A 15,827-nucleotide genomic window follows, 5' to 3' on the forward strand; every position below is an offset into this window, starting at 1 on the left:
GTGAGAATTTCATTTTAGAATTTCAACAATCATGAGAATTTAATAGTCATAGTATCAGTTATGTCTCTCTCTAAACCATAAACGAGATATAAGTTTGTAGGTCTTACAATATTAGTTGGTCACTTTTAATTAAATTTTTCATTTTTTATTATTGATATATTCTTTTGTAAGAAATTCTCTTAGAGGTGTCATATCATCACAAAGAAGACCTAAGAGCAATTCAAACTTCCTTTTAATAGTAAAAGATGTTATATCAATTTTCAAGATATAATTTGGCCGATCAATATAATAGATATCCAACCATAAAAATTATGGATTAACATATATGAAGAATATGAAATACAAAATGGATAAATAATAAAATGGTGAAACTGAATATACAATAGATGATAAAATATTCTTATATGAGTGACCATTTGTTTTACAAATTTCTCGTAAGGATGCATGAAAATCAATAGATACTTTAGTCAATATTCTGCCATAGAAATCAATAAATTAGTGAAGGCATACATGAAAAGTAAGAAAAGAACATAAGACATTAAAAGTTGAAGAATACGTACCCAAGAGTTATATTGGAGAAAGTAAATGATGACTCAAACAAAAAATCTATAAATTAGTAAATACCTTTTTCTTCCTCTGGTTCTATCACATGGATCTGGAGTAAGTAGACTAAAATAATATAACGTTTCTATGTTCTCGATAACAAATGAACAACCAATATCAATAAATAAATGAGAAAAATAAGATTGTATACCTACAATCATTGTTATGATAAAAAAATATTTTAAAGATAACTTTTAAATGAACAATATAATTTGATAAGAGTAATTGAGAATATCGGCCTTTTCATCCATTAACATTCTATTTGTAGTGAAAAATTATTTCTTTCAACCTACAAATGAAGAACAAAAACTAAACATTAATACAAATGAATATTGAGTGAAAATGTCAAATATTAAGATTTAGAAATGAGTAGAAAAAGAATGTGGGGTGGTGGTTATAAAAAGTGAGAGTGAACCTATTAGTCAGTAAACTTTCTCATTTTATAAGTTATATTTGGAGGAATGTAAAAGGATGCATACAATTATGATGATCTTTTTGGTTACTCATACAATTATGATGATGCTAATTTAATTTTTTTTAGATTTAATTTAATAAATTAAAAGAGATAATATTAAGATTTTAACAAAGATTGAAAACATTTTCTTAGAGTGCCACATCATCACAATGAAGGCCTATGAGCAATTCAACCTTCCTTTTACTAGTAAAAGAAAAGATAAAAGATATATACTCTACTTTGAAAATTAATCTCTAATTAAGAAAAAAATGTTAAAAAATAATTAAAAAAAAAGAGAAACAAATATAAGAGAGTAAGAAGACGGGTCAGTGAGAGTGAGAAATGGGGTCGTTGTGTGGTGCCATCACCTGCTTCCAGATTCTTGCGATAAACGGCCGCGGAATAATTTGCAACCGCACTCCATTGACCGCCAGAAGAAGGTGTCTATCAGTTACTCGTGGTACCTCCTTCTCCAACACCCTTTCCTCATCGAAACTCTCTTCATCATTCAACTGCTTGACCATTTCTTCTAATACAAGTGCCTATGAAGCCCTGATACGTGACACGATACCGATACGATACGACACCGATTCGGCGATACGGGAAAATTTTCAAAATTTCCGATTCGATACATCCGAGATACGTTATTTAAAAATTAAATTTAAAATTAAATATATAAACGCATAATATATAAACATAACTAAAATTGATAATGATAAAAATTAACATTCAAATTACTCAAAATAAGAAAACAAGTGACAATTAGAGGTGGGAATAGGCTAGGCCGAGCTAGGCTTTGCCAAGCCTGAGCCTGGCCTGTCAAAAAATCGAAGGTCTGAGCCTGGCCTGTGGCCTATCATAGGCTTAAATTCTAGGCCTGAGCCTGGCCTTTTGAAAATCTGATGTGGCCTGTTAGCCTGTTTAAAAGTTTATTTCATATGAACATATTTAAATAAATAATTATATTTATTTTGAAATATACTTATGAACTAATAAAATAATGTTCCATTTGATATTTTAGAGAATTTGACTATATATGTCATCATATTTCAATTCTAGTTTATAATAATACATTTATATATGTTAAAAACTAATGTAGATTAATAAACTTAAATTACTTAAAAAGTTAATAGATTTATAATTTAATCAAAGTGTAAATTTTAATATATAAATAATAATCGTAATAAAAATATTATTCATGTTAACTTAAATAGGCCGGCCTAGTAGGCCTCAAAGGCTTTTTTAATGGCATGCGGCCTGACCTTTTTAGTTAAATAGGCTTATAAAAAAGCATTGGCCTGCTCTATTTAAAGAAATAGGCTGGCCTGGCCTGAGCCTATGTAGGCTAGGCCTTAAGGCCATGTAGGCCGGCCTGGCCTGTTCCCACCTCTAGTGACAATTACATATATTAACTTAAGTACTGCCTTAAGCTAGTTGAGCTAAGGGTTAAGAAGTTGGAGGTTCAGAGTTCAAGTCATGACAGAGAAAAACTAATAAAGACATAGTTGATAACATCATACTCTAACATTCAATACTTAAGAGAAAATACGAATTGTATCGTCTCCTCTCCTACGTTTCTATCACCAAAGCGCATTAATTGCTCAATACTTTTTCGATCGATACGCGTATCAGAGAAGTATCCGACAAATATTGGTTATATTTTATTTTAAAAATAATATTAATTGCCGATACTTATCTGATACATGTATCGGAAAGTATCGGATGAGTATCGGTATCAAGTACATATCAGACATGATACTTTGTCATTTTTGGAGTATTGAGACTTCACATGCAAGTACCCATAATTTTCTCTTCATCGCCTTTTCCATCAAAACCCCAGAAAGTTACATTTTGTACATAAATAAATAAAATTGCAATATTTGTCAAGAAAAAGAAACCATTGAGTGAGGATTGTGTGAATCACTTATTTGAAAATACAATCCAAATTCATGTGAAAAAATGTGTAACGGGAATATCCGAACTCAATTGACTAAGTTCACGCAATTATCTTGCGGTTACCTTTTTATATATATATATTTTTTTTGAATTAACCGGTAGCATTAAAGGGTATTTTTGGAAAGTGAAATAGGTTGCACCAAAACCAATTCAGGTTCTCCTTTATCGGGAGGGGGCTGAAATCATTGATGCTAGAATTAACCCTTCTAAACTAGATTAAACTGGTAGTGAAAGAAAAAAAAATCAAATTTTCCCTTTATTATTAGTATAGATTATTATTATTTTTTTTTGAAGGATATTGGTATAGATTATGTATAGATATAGATATAAATTATATTTTTGGTGCATCTGATCTGATTAAAAAAAAAAAAGTCTCAATTTGTTGCATGTAGTATTTATTTATTTATCTGAAACGCAAGAAAGATTCGGAAGAAAAGAAAAACCCCAACCCTACTTAAGTCTCAATTTGTTTGAAATTGGAAGATCCAATTTGTATCGCGTTCGGCTTATCAAATTTATGTGAGTGACTTCGTTCTTACCTTCCTATATGTTTTCATGCCTTCAATTTTTTTTTCTTTCCTGGATTTGATATCAATTTTATGTTTTTGTTCTAGGTTTATTGTTTTTCAATGCTCATGTTTATTATTGTATTTTGATTTTGACTATTGATTTCATTTTGGGTGTGTTTTTCGTTTTACCCTAACCCTAAGTGTTACGGAAGAAAAGCTTTTTTTTTTGAACAAGTACGGAAGAAAAGCTTAAATATTCTCACACCATGTTTAACGGATTATTTGTGATCTTTGCTATGAAATTATTTGGATTCTAAATGTTTTAGACTATGAAGCACATACACACTTTGGATTAGGCGTTTCCTGGTGTCCGACATGCGTCAGTGTCCGACACAACACCGACACTTATGATTACATTTAATCATGTTGTTTTTTCAAACTATTATCGGTATCGATGTGTCCATGACCTTGGCGTGTCAGCCTATGTGATTCATAGGTTTTAGACTTGGAACAAATGATCCTGAAATCAATTCATGCCTATAACCAAATGCATATGTTGATGGCACCATTTAACTTTAGATGCTTCCATTTATCTACTATTGCAGTTGGTTTCAAAGACTATGGACCCATCTACAGAGCAGCAGATGAGTAATCTACAAATCACAGACACAGTCAATGAAAGATTTCCTGCTATACCTGTGGTGCCATATGACCGGATGTTCCCTTTCTTGTTTCCCCATATTGACCAAGACAAAGCCGATGAAATTCAAGCTTTGTTCGACAAATATAAGGTCTCTTACCCCCAAACCAGTTTTACCATCATTTCTTTTTCCATCTCTTCTGTGTTAAAAATTATTTAAGTTTGTGGTGGCAAGGCTTTGTGATATTACTAACTGTTTTTTTGTCATTTGTTCTAGAGAGAAGAAATACCCAAGACTAGTTTTTTCCCGCTTATGAGAGACATTGTGGGGATGCAGCTGGTTTATTCAGCAACAATGCAAATGCATGAACAACAGGTAGAGTAGATGGTTTATGCAGTGTTGCTGATGATTTTTCTATAAGGCAGTTGAATATTCATTTCATGTCTATGTTAAAACTATGTTTTTTCCCCTTGTAGAAAATAAATCGGCAGATCCCAGTCAATGAACAACCTAGAACCCAGATCGATTCCAGTGACCTGGAGTTGCCATTTGACGAGTTGTATCCTTTCTTGATTCCCCATATACCTGACCCAGTCAAAGTCATTGAACTTAAAATTTTATTTGACAAATATAGCGTATGTTGCCCCAATATATCTTTTTTCCTCTCTTCAGTGCTAAATACTATCTAAGTTTGTGGTGCAAGGTTTTGCCATATTACTAACTTTTTTGTGTCATTTGTTCTAGAGATGTGAAATACCCAAGGATACTTTTGTACCGGTTATGACAGGCATTTTGGGGGAGCAGATATTTAAATCAGCAACAGCAAAAGTGAAACAACTGGTAGTTAGAGTAGATGGTTTATGCAGCGTTGCTTATGATTTTTTTATAAAGCACTTGGATATTGATTTCATGGTTATGCTAAGAACTGTTTTTTTCTTTCTTTTTCACCCTTTTAGAAAAGCAATCTACAAGCCAATGAACAACCTGGAACCCAAATCAATTCTAGTAACCCGAGGATAACATTTTACCAGCTGTTCAATGTCTTGGCTCCCCAGATTGGCTTAGAGAAAACCATCAACCTTTACTTTTTAGGTGAAAAATGCAAGGTCTGTTACCCTAAACCAGTTTCACCATCATTTCTTTATTCCTCACTTGTGTGCTAAAAACTATTTAAGTTTGTGGGTGCAAAGCGTTGCCATATTACTAACTTTTTTGTGTCATTTGTTCTAGAGAGGTGAGATACCCAAGTCTGATCTTATACCGCTTATGAAAGGCATTGTGGGGAAGCCGGCTTTTAAATTAGCAGTAGAAACACTGCTAGGACAGGTAGGTATATATTGTTTATGTTAAGAACTGGTTGCTGTTTTCCATAAGGCAGTTGACTATTATTGATTTCATGTTTATGTTAAGAACTACTATTTTTAATCGTCAGGTTGCTGTAAATGAACAGCCTAGAACCCAGATCCATTCCAGTGACCTGGAGTTGCCATTTGACCAGCTGTATCCTTTCTTGATTCCTCATATACCTGACCCAGACAAAGTCATTGAACTTAAAGTTTTATTTGACAAATATAGGGTATGTTACCCCAATATATCTTTTTTCCTCTCTTCAGTGCTAAATACTATCTAAGTTTGTGGTGCAAGGCTTTGCCATATTACTAACTTTTTTGTGTCATTTGTTCTAGAGATGTGAAATACCCAAGAATACTTTTGTACCAGTTATGACAGGCATTTTGGGGGAGCAGATATTTAAATCAGCATCAGCAAAAGTTGAACAACTGGTAGTTAGAGTAGATGGTTTATGCAGCGTTGCTCATGATTTTTCTTTAAAGTAGTTGGATATTGATTTCAAGGTAATGCTAAGAACTGTTATTTCTTTTTTCCTTGTAGAAAAGCAATCTACAAGTCACAGTCAATGAACGACCTAGATCCCAAATCAATTCTAGTAAACCGGTGGTGAGATTTAACCAGCTGTTCCGTCTCTTGGCTCCCCAAATTGGCCTAGACAAAACAATTGACCTTTACTTTTTAGGTGAAAAGTACCAGGTCTGTTACCCCAAACCAGTTGCACCATGATTTCTTTTCCCTCACCTAAAATCTATTTAAGTTTGTGGCGCAAGGCTTTGCCATATTACTAACTTTTTGTGGCATTTGTTCTAGAGAGGTGAGATACCCAAGTGCAATATTATACCGCTTATGAAAGGCATTGTAGGGGAGCCAGCTTTTAAATCAGCAGCAGCAACACTGCTAGGACAGGTAGGTATAGATGGTTTATGTTAAGAACTGGTTGCTGTTTCCTATAAGGCAGTTGAATATTGATTTCAAGGTTATGCTAAGAACTGTTTTTTTTTTTTTTTTCCTTGTAGAAAAGCAGTCTACATGTCACAGTCAATGAACAACCTAAAACTCAAATCAATTCTGGTAAACCGGTGCTGACATTTAACCAGATGTACCGTCTCTTGGCTCCCCAAATTGGCCTAGACAAAACCACTGACCTTCACTTTTTGGCTGACAAATACCAGGTCTGTTACCCTAAACCAGTTTCACCATCATTTCTTTTTCTTTCCCTCATTTCTGTGCTAAAAACTATTTAAGTTTGTGCAAAGCGTTGCCATATTACTAACTTTTTTGTGTAATTTGTTCTAGAGAGGTAAGATACCCAAGTCTGATTTTATACCGCTTATGAAAGGCATTGTGGGGGAGCCTGCTTATAGATCAGCAGTACATACACTGCTAAGACAGGTAGTTATAGATGGTTTGTGATAAGAACTGGTTGCTGTTTTTTATAGGGCAGTTGAATAGTATTGATTTCATGGTTATGCTAAGAACTACTATTTTTTCCCTGTAGGTAAGAACCAACATAGGTTCTTCTGGCACATCTCTCTAGAAGTATGAGTGCTGCTACAGACCGTTCTCATAAGGGTAGGGATTGTGTGAGTAGATTAATTTATTCCACATTGCTGGACCCTGATAAAGTGTTGTTGGTAATATAGCGATTAGGATTCTAACATGAATCTGACAGGAATTAAGTATCAATTAATAGTTTATTTTAATTAATAGTTTATTTTATGTCATTTTACATTTTTATCATTTATGGTTGTATTTAAAGGCATTGTGCCTCACTTTGAAAAGTAATCAATCAATGAATGAACAAATATCTTCTTCTCTCAAAAACAACTCTCAATTTAATATTATGCTTGCATAATCTTTCTTAATTGTACCGGATTCTATTCTAAATCCTTACTCTTGAGAGCATCTCCAATGGTGATATCACTTTGGGTATTATACATTACTAACAAGTGGTCCCTACAATGCCATGTAATATTTATCCAACTCATACATATTTTTTTTTTGTTTACAATGAGTGGGAATCGAACCCATGACCTATAACATACTACCCAAACCCCTCACCACTAGACCAAACCAAGTGGCTTTTTTTAACTCATACATATTTTACTCCAATGGTGATACCACTTTTTGAGTATCATACATTAATGACAAATGGTAATATTTTGACATATATGAAAGCTATTAAATTGGATTTATATACCAAAGTAAAAAATAATAACATTAAATTGATGATACATTATCTTATTTTAGGTTCTGATATCTTCAATTTTGATACCCTCTGTGCCACGTCATGGAACTTCAATAATAAAAAAATTAAGGTACCGTATCATTAGTTACCCTTATTGGAGATGTTCTGAGAATTGGATTTTTCGGTTCGTCCATAAAATCCATTTACCCGTTACAATGATCTTCGGCGCCTAGTGACATCTCTACTGCCAGTGGTTAACCGATTTGCTTCTTATAAAAAAAAGTTTTACTGTCTTTGATTCAATTATTTAGTTAGCGCAGAGTTATCATTCTTTTATTTGTATTCAATTTAGTGGATATATATATCTCTATACATGATTGAATATCTTAGATTTTTCTTATGAATAGATTTAATTATATAAATAAATAAGTAATTGAGTTTAATCGGTTAATGAGTTCCTTTAAGAAAAATTATTTGTGAAAACTTGAGTTCGAATCGCTGAGAACTGTTATTTTTTTATGATATAATATGATGAAGAACATTTTTGGTAATTAAATAAAAATAAAGAGAATGCATGGAAATAGACAGAAATTAAGGCAATCACAATTCTAATCCAAGAATAGTGATTAACCAAGTGAAGATCGCCACAAGAAACGTAGTTTCTTGATAAGATAGATAGATGGTTCAATCCATAACCAATGAGCAAAGCTCAAAAAAACACACAAAGTGTTTAATCCAAATTCTACTTATAAAAAGGAATAGGATACCACGTGATTACAAGATAAGGTCATGAAAAAGTCATAAAAATTATCATTAATTCAGCCAATAAACTAACATAATTGCCTAATGCTGAATAAATGCATGAAATGGCTACATAAGGAATGAAAGGTGGCTATCATGATGCATGGAAGATTACACTTTTAATTCCTCATTAAAAATAACTGAATAAATGAATTTTATTTCCTTTGATGATAGGCAGCGCAATTTTCTCTCTCCTTTTGGATGCTCATGATCACTTTTGTAATTCCTTTGCTTCAACACCTTATTTGCACGAAAATTAAAACAAACATATAAAACTACAAAAATCACAATTTCAACCAAAATTAATTGGTTCCTTTTATTCCATGACCAAAATAATTCTTCTTGTTAAGGGATAGAATTTTAGGATCACATCATTCCCTTCCTCTTTAAGAGAATTTGACCTCGAATTTGTAGCTTGAATACCTCCTGGGTCAAAAATAAATCTGAAAAATCCATGACATATAACCACTTCCACTTTAGAAAACTTTTCATTTGCATTTAAAAAATTTGTGTGCTTTTATTTTCTCTGTGTTTCATGGATATAATCATATTTCAAAAAATCATAATTTCTTTCCACTCGTTGAGAAAATTCTTCTTCATTTACTTTGTTCCCTTCATGACATAAACGAGAAATGTTAGAGAAATCAATATGATTAGAAGAATCCCAACACATAACCACACAACCAATTTAAAAGAATGTATTATTGTAGTAGTAGGCCATATCTTAACAGTTTTCTCCCTTTCATTGACCTCAATTTTTTCTTTCTTTCCCTTCTCCTCCGCTTCTACCTCATGACTTTCTTCTTTTTCATTCTTTTCTTTTTCTTTTGTTTCTTGCTCATTTTTTTCTCTCATTTTCTTTTGATCTTCTCTCATCTCACTAGGAGTCAATGGTACAAGAAAAATCTTTCAGCCATGATGCACAAAAGAATATTTGTTGGAATACCCTTCATGACTAACCTTCCTATCAAATTGCCAAAGTCTTCCTAACAACAAATGACTGGCCTCCATAGGTACTACATCACACAACACAACATCCTCATATTTCCCAATTTTGAAACAAACCTCAACTTGTTTATTAACAATCATTTCAACACTTTCATTAAGCCATTGAAGATTATATGGCTTAGGGTGAGATTTTGTTTCCAAATCAAGTTTTGACACTAAGCGAGTACTAGCAACATTAGTACAACTTCCACTATCAATAATTAAGGAACATACCTTCCCTTGAACTAGACATCTTGTGTGGAAAAGGTTTTCTCTTTGAGTAGTGTCTTCCTCTTTGACTAAGTTCCCCAACATTCTTTTCACCATGAGTAACTCTCCACTCGGCATAACTTTGAAGAATCACAAGCTTCATATAATCATAATCTTTTTATTTTGTATTTTTTTTTTCGATTTTTTTTTGAGTTTTTTTTTTCTAATTCAAACAACACTATGAAAAAAATAAAATTGAAATTTGTGCTAAGAAATGATCCTATACGAACCTTGTTCTGAATACCAAATGATGAAGAATTTTTTGTTATAATTATATCATTATACCTTGTGCATCATGAAAAACATATAAACTATCAATATAATTCGTATTGGTTATAATTATATCTTTATACCTTGTGCATCATGAAAAACATAATCTACTAGTTCATATTAGCCAAAGCCATATATAGTATCCATGGTATTAAAATAATCTTACATAATTGAATTCTAAATCAATGCAACCATGTTTACCAGATTCATTTATTTATGTTAAGCATGTAAGTTACATATCACCGGAGCCGTCTTGCACACATGTGCGAGGTGTGCGAGTAGGGTTGGGAATAGGCCAGGCGGCCTACAGGGGCCTTCGCCCTGGCCTGTATAAGCCTGGCCTGGCCTGGCCTGGTTATTAAAAATACCAGGCTTAGGCTTTGAAAACGGCCTGTTTACATAAATAGGCCAGGCTTAGACTTCTAAAAAGGCCGACGAAGCCTGATAGGCCGGCCTGTTTATAATAATTATTATTTATATAATATTATTATTTATATCTTATAAAAAAATATTATTTATATAAATATTATTAGCTTTTAATTATTGCGACTTTTCGTAATCGTATTTGTTATTTTATTAGTTTTTAATTATTGTGTTAATCATATTATTAGTTTTTTCTTAATGTTGTAGAAATTATAAAAAATTAAATGTGAACTTTTTAAGGCCTGTTTAGCCTATTTAAAAAAATTATATAGAGAAGTTTTAATGTAACACAGGCTTTTAAACAGGCTACAAGGCCAGGCCAGACTTTTAAAAGGCTTAGGCCAGGCCAAAAAAAATAACATTTGATAGGCCACAGGCCAGGCTCAGGCCTGAAAAAAAATCGTAGGCCAGGCTCAGGCCTGTCAAGGCCTGGCCTGGCCTGGCCTGTTCCCAACCCTAGGCATCGGACCTCAAAATTTTGAGGGTCTCAATTCAAAATTTTGAGGTCCTATAATATTACTTATATATTATCTATACCTATAAAATATCAGATGTATATTACTAGATTAATTTTTAGACCCTAAAATAATAGTTATATATTGTTAATGTTCTTAAAATATCATATGAGTATCAATAGATTAGTTATCTATACTCGTAAATATATTTCTAGTCCATTTTAATCTTTTCATACAATTTAATCTTAGATTAGGATGTTCCTTTTTGTGACGTTATATACAAAGATAATTATTTTATATTTCTTGTTCCATTTAATTTAATGCAATTGATTTAATATTGATAATTTATATGTTTACAAGAATGATTTGCAATTTAAATCGACAATTTTTTTTTAAAAAAATTATATGGGGTCACTTTTATATTTTGCACAGAGTCTCCTAAAACTCGGAGACGCCCCTGCATATCACACATACAATAAGAGGACATTACTAGAATCAAATAAATGTTGTAGAAATTCAAAATATTTCTATAATCAATAATCAATAATCAATAAATCTTCAGTGTTCTTTTTTTCTTGGTTGTTATAGTTTTTGAATCATTGTTGCATTCTGAAACAGCTGCATACTCCGGGTTATTGAAACCATCAACTTTGAATTGATTAGCTAAAGACTCAGATTGGAAATATAGTAATAATTTTTCATCCATTAAACAGTCATAACCACCATGTCCCATTAATGTTTTAGACTAGAAACAAAAACACTTTCCTCCATTTCATTAGTTGCAGACATAAAATTGTATGTGGAGGTGTGTTGGGAGGGTGGTGTGAAGAGGAAATTGAGAGATTGAAGAAATTTGGGTTTTATGTTAGGATTATTCAAGGAATGATAAAAAGGGGATTTAAGGAAGATAAAGAAGTTGATGCAGTTAAAACTTTATTGAATATTTAATTAAATCTCAAGATTATATAGGAGTATTATTCATGTCAAGGTGTGTAATGTAAAGGCATTATTATGTGCATATAGTATCTGAAGAAATATTTAGTTCTCAACAAGAAATGACCTGCACATGCATAAGACATTCAGATTCCTCACATGGATATATTCGGTGGTATGTTCGGATGTCACACTAGAAGGAAATTCTCCTGTAGAAGGGCAAGGGAGAGGAGGAAGTTGAGGCCAAAATGTAGTTGGAAACATGGTCATGGCGATGATTGTGAGGAGGGAATGTGCATTTTATTAGTTTTACAACAAATGGATTGGTCACATCTTTGAGAAACTTAGTAGATTTTAATAGCATCGGATTTTCTTTTTGAAATATTCATAAAATTATATACTTAATTGATAATCTTATATAGTCGGTGAGTTGTAACTACTATCTAATTGAGAAATGCTAATGAGTAGACCCAAGACATTTCTTGAAGACTGCTTTTCTTAAAATGTAGTAATTGATAATCTTATATAGTCGGTGAGTAGTAATTTTTATTAAAATGTATGAAATTTTTTAAATAAATAATTTTTAACTAAATTGCACTTTTAGAGCATAACTTTCACAAATTTGCGATTTTTGTTCCCCTAACTTTTATAATTGCACTTTTGCTCTAACTTCAAAACATTTTGCAAAATGGTGGTTCCCACTGATTTTGACCAAGTTAACACACATGGACATTGACTTATATTCAGATTGGTCCTTTACATGAATCCGATGGAAGTAAGGCAGGCGTTGAAGTTATATTTCAACTAAATCTGCATGACATTGTCAATATTGAATCATCTACAGTAAGTAAGTAAGAAGCCTAATTTTAATCTCTCAATATTACATTATCGGTTTTCTAAGATATCTAGTGATGTACATGAACCTTTAATTTGTCTTCAGTTGATCGAGGATCATGTGGAAGATTTTGTTACAACGCGTGATAATCATTCAAATTCTAACGCAATGGGTGTTGAGCCCATTTCCGAGACAGATCAAAATGTCAATGAACATAGTATCAATCAGAAGAGTGAACCTCCGCATAGTTCTGTAAGTACCTTGTTGATGAACACCTATCTTTAACGCAACATAACGGAATATATCAAATGTTAGAGATTTCTTGCAAATCATCCTTCAAAATGAAAATTCATATAGCTAAACTTTATCTGATCCTTTTTAATGTTGAATCTTATGACATGTCTCTCGGTCTATCACGATTGATTTTAAATATCTGTGATAATCGTTTATGTATATTTTTATCTTGTTGAGATTGTTTTGATTGCAGATATGATTAATATTGGTGATTTCAGTAAATAAAGTGTTATGTTACTATCATGCCTTTTTACAGTCTGATGGTACAGGAAAAGATAAAGCTAACAGAAGGCTTAATTTACCAGTGAGTGAGACCATCTTCGGAGGAATGACCAGTGCTGAACTCGTGGAAGCACGAGAAAAAGAACGTTAGTTAATCCAGCAGGATGTAGCAATGGAGTTAACCAAAAACAAGAGGAACACTTTGGAGTCATTCGTCTACGACACGAGGAATAAGGTATAGGGTTCATTAGCTTAATAAGATGCAGACACAGTTTTGTCACACATTTCATATCTAGCTTTATGTGTGTATGTTCTATCTTTACTGACTGACCGGCGTTTAATAATTTGTGAATTTGTGAATAGCTCTTAAACGAATAGCGTAATTTTGCAAGTGAACAAGAGAAGGATGAAATATCCACGAGCCTCGAAGAGACTGAGAAATGGCTCTATAATGAAGGCAATGACGAAACAATACATACTTATTTTGAAAAACTCGGAGATCTAAAACAGGTTATATTTTCTTCAATAATCTTCATGTTTCCTACCCTATACTTCTTGTTAACATTCTCCGCCTTATATTAGCCGGTGGATCCAGTCGATAACCGGTACAAAGACAAAGAAGCAAGAGTGCAATCCACAAGAGATTTATTATTAGGTTGCATCGTTGAGCATCGCATGTCTTCAGATGAGATTCCACCCGAAAATAAAGAAAAGGTACAATAACAAATAGGTGAGATAAAGCTCTTAATGTCAGCTTTCAATTAACACCTTTCATGTTTTAGATCATCGGAGACTGTAACAAAGCAGAAAAATGGCTAAGAGGCAAGAGGCAACATCAAGATGCTTTGCCTAACAGCGCTGATCCAGTATTTTGGTTAAGGGACATCGATAGCAGGACACGAGAATTAAACAGTATGATTTTACCCTCTTTTTTTCTTCTTTTCATAAGTGCATAATTGTGAGGTGTTAAGATGATAATTCACTTGGTTCTGAATCATACACATGCTGGTGTGACACATTGTTCATCTGATGCAATTAGTGTTGTCAAATAGTGGCTATCACGGTGCTATAGCATAGCGGAATTTGAACAAATTGCTATTGTTCCACGATATACTGTTTAGTACAAGTGTTGTCAAATAGCCGCGTTATAGCACACTAGCTAGCACTGTAACAGACCTGGACTTTGTGCAATCACAAATCAGTGACTGTATGCAGTCAGCAACTTTAAGTCCGAATGCTGTTATAAACCATTCTTATAATACTTGTGTTTGAGCAGGGTTTTTAGGTGTTATTTATTCCACATTAACCTCGTTAAAGTGTTGTTGGTGCGAGTCTGATTTTAAGATAGCAAGTTGTGAGTAATTGGTTAAATGTTGATGGATTTTATGAGCTTCTTTTTGGAACCTTGTTCTTTGCTCTTGTAAGTAACTACTTCACGCAATTTGTGAATAATTTTTGTTCATAAAATTTGTAACTGCCTCAAGCAGTACCTGTTACCTGCATTTCCTTTTATTATATTTCCTTTTTAGGGTGTCGCAAATCCTCCTGTTTCTTAAAAATAAAGATGTCTAAGACTTAAGAGGCAAAGGTTTTTTTTCTTCTTATTTCTCTTGTGTTCAACCTGATCAAGGGATTAGCTGGCCCTAGTTTTTGTTAGAAATTGATGTTCTTCTTAAGCCCATATCCATTGTGATCCAAGCCCATCCATTGTAGGATCCCTCCATAACATTTTGTATGTGATACACTTGGCGGGATTGGTTATTATACATAAGCTATCCTTATGCACCATGCATAAGTTACTTAGTGCACCCCCCAAATTACTTGTGCACCCCCCAAATTACTAGCACACCCCCAAATTTCTCATGCACCACCAAATTACTTGTGCACCCCCAAATTTCTCATGCACCCCCAAAATTTCTCGCACACCCCCAATATGACTTTTGCCCCCCAATTTTATTTTTTTGGTCCCCTCCACATTTCTAGCCTAAACCATTTTATTGTGGGAATGGTTTCAGAGATATGCACTCCAAAACCATTAAGTGTATAAGATGGTTTTAGAGTACAACCCTATAATTAGAATACAAACAATAATTGTGATTTGAAACCATTTAATCAACATAATGGTTTCCAGAATTTTTAAAACCATATAAACACACATAAAACCATTTTACAATACAAATGGTTTCAGTGTATAACTATCTGAAACCATTTAACCAACATAATGGTTTCCAGAATTTTTAAAACCATAAAAACACACATAAAACCATTTTACAATACAAATGGTTTCAGTGTATAACTATATGAAACCATTTAACCAGCATAATGGTTTCCAGAATTTTTGAAACCATAAAAACACACATAAAACCATTTTACAATACAAATGGTTTTAGTGTATAACTATCTGAAACCATTTAACTGGTTTTAAATAATGATTATAATTGTACAAAAAAAAAACAATTATGATTCTAATTATAGGTTGTACTTCAAAACCATCTTATGCACTTAATGGTTTTGGAGTGTATATTTTTGAAACCATTCCCACAGCAAAATGGTTTAGGCTTGAAATATGGGGGGTTAAAAAAAATTGGGCGCACAATTCATCTGGGGTGGGTGAAAAATTTTGGGGGGTGCGCTAG

At 32.8% G+C, this 15,827-nt stretch overlaps 1 protein-coding gene and 1 pseudogene across 1 annotated transcript; both read left to right on the forward strand.

The window, feature by feature from the left end:
- The window catches only part of LOC123920488, a 42,120-nt pseudogene extending 27,567 nt beyond the window's left edge, over nucleotides 1-14,553 (forward strand).
- LOC123920529 lies at nucleotides 3,304-7,375 on the forward strand. Its single transcript, XM_045972796.1, has 14 exons — nucleotides 3,304-3,532; nucleotides 4,128-4,313; nucleotides 4,440-4,538; nucleotides 4,640-4,798; nucleotides 4,908-5,003; nucleotides 5,120-5,269; nucleotides 5,394-5,489; nucleotides 5,596-5,739; nucleotides 5,849-5,944; nucleotides 6,054-6,209; nucleotides 6,324-6,419; nucleotides 6,530-6,685; nucleotides 6,810-6,905; nucleotides 7,012-7,375. The coding sequence occupies exons 2-14, from the start codon at nucleotides 4,143-4,145 to the stop codon at nucleotides 7,048-7,050; spliced, it is 1,554 nt and encodes a 517-aa protein (XP_045828752.1). The 5' UTR covers nucleotides 3,304-3,532; nucleotides 4,128-4,142; the 3' UTR covers nucleotides 7,051-7,375.
- Nucleotides 14,554-15,827: the final 1,274 nt, after the last annotated feature.

The sequence above is a fragment of the Trifolium pratense genome, linkage group LG4 (assembly GCF_020283565.1).
Source record: "Trifolium pratense cultivar HEN17-A07 linkage group LG4, ARS_RC_1.1, whole genome shotgun sequence".
NCBI lineage: Eukaryota > Viridiplantae > Streptophyta > Magnoliopsida > Fabales > Fabaceae > Trifolium > Trifolium pratense.

Coding starts and splice junctions, on each gene's coding strand:
- LOC123920529 (XM_045972796.1), top strand. CDS start 4,143: ATGGACCCATCTACAGAGCAGCAGATGAGTAATCTACAAATCACAGAC. Junction 5,490..5,595: donor TAGAAACACTGCTAGGACAG/GTAGGTATATAT, acceptor TTTAATCGTCAG/GTTGCTGTAAATGAACAGCC. Junction 6,210..6,323: donor TTTTAGGTGAAAAGTACCAG/GTCTGTTACCCC, acceptor CATTTGTTCTAG/AGAGGTGAGATACCCAAGTG.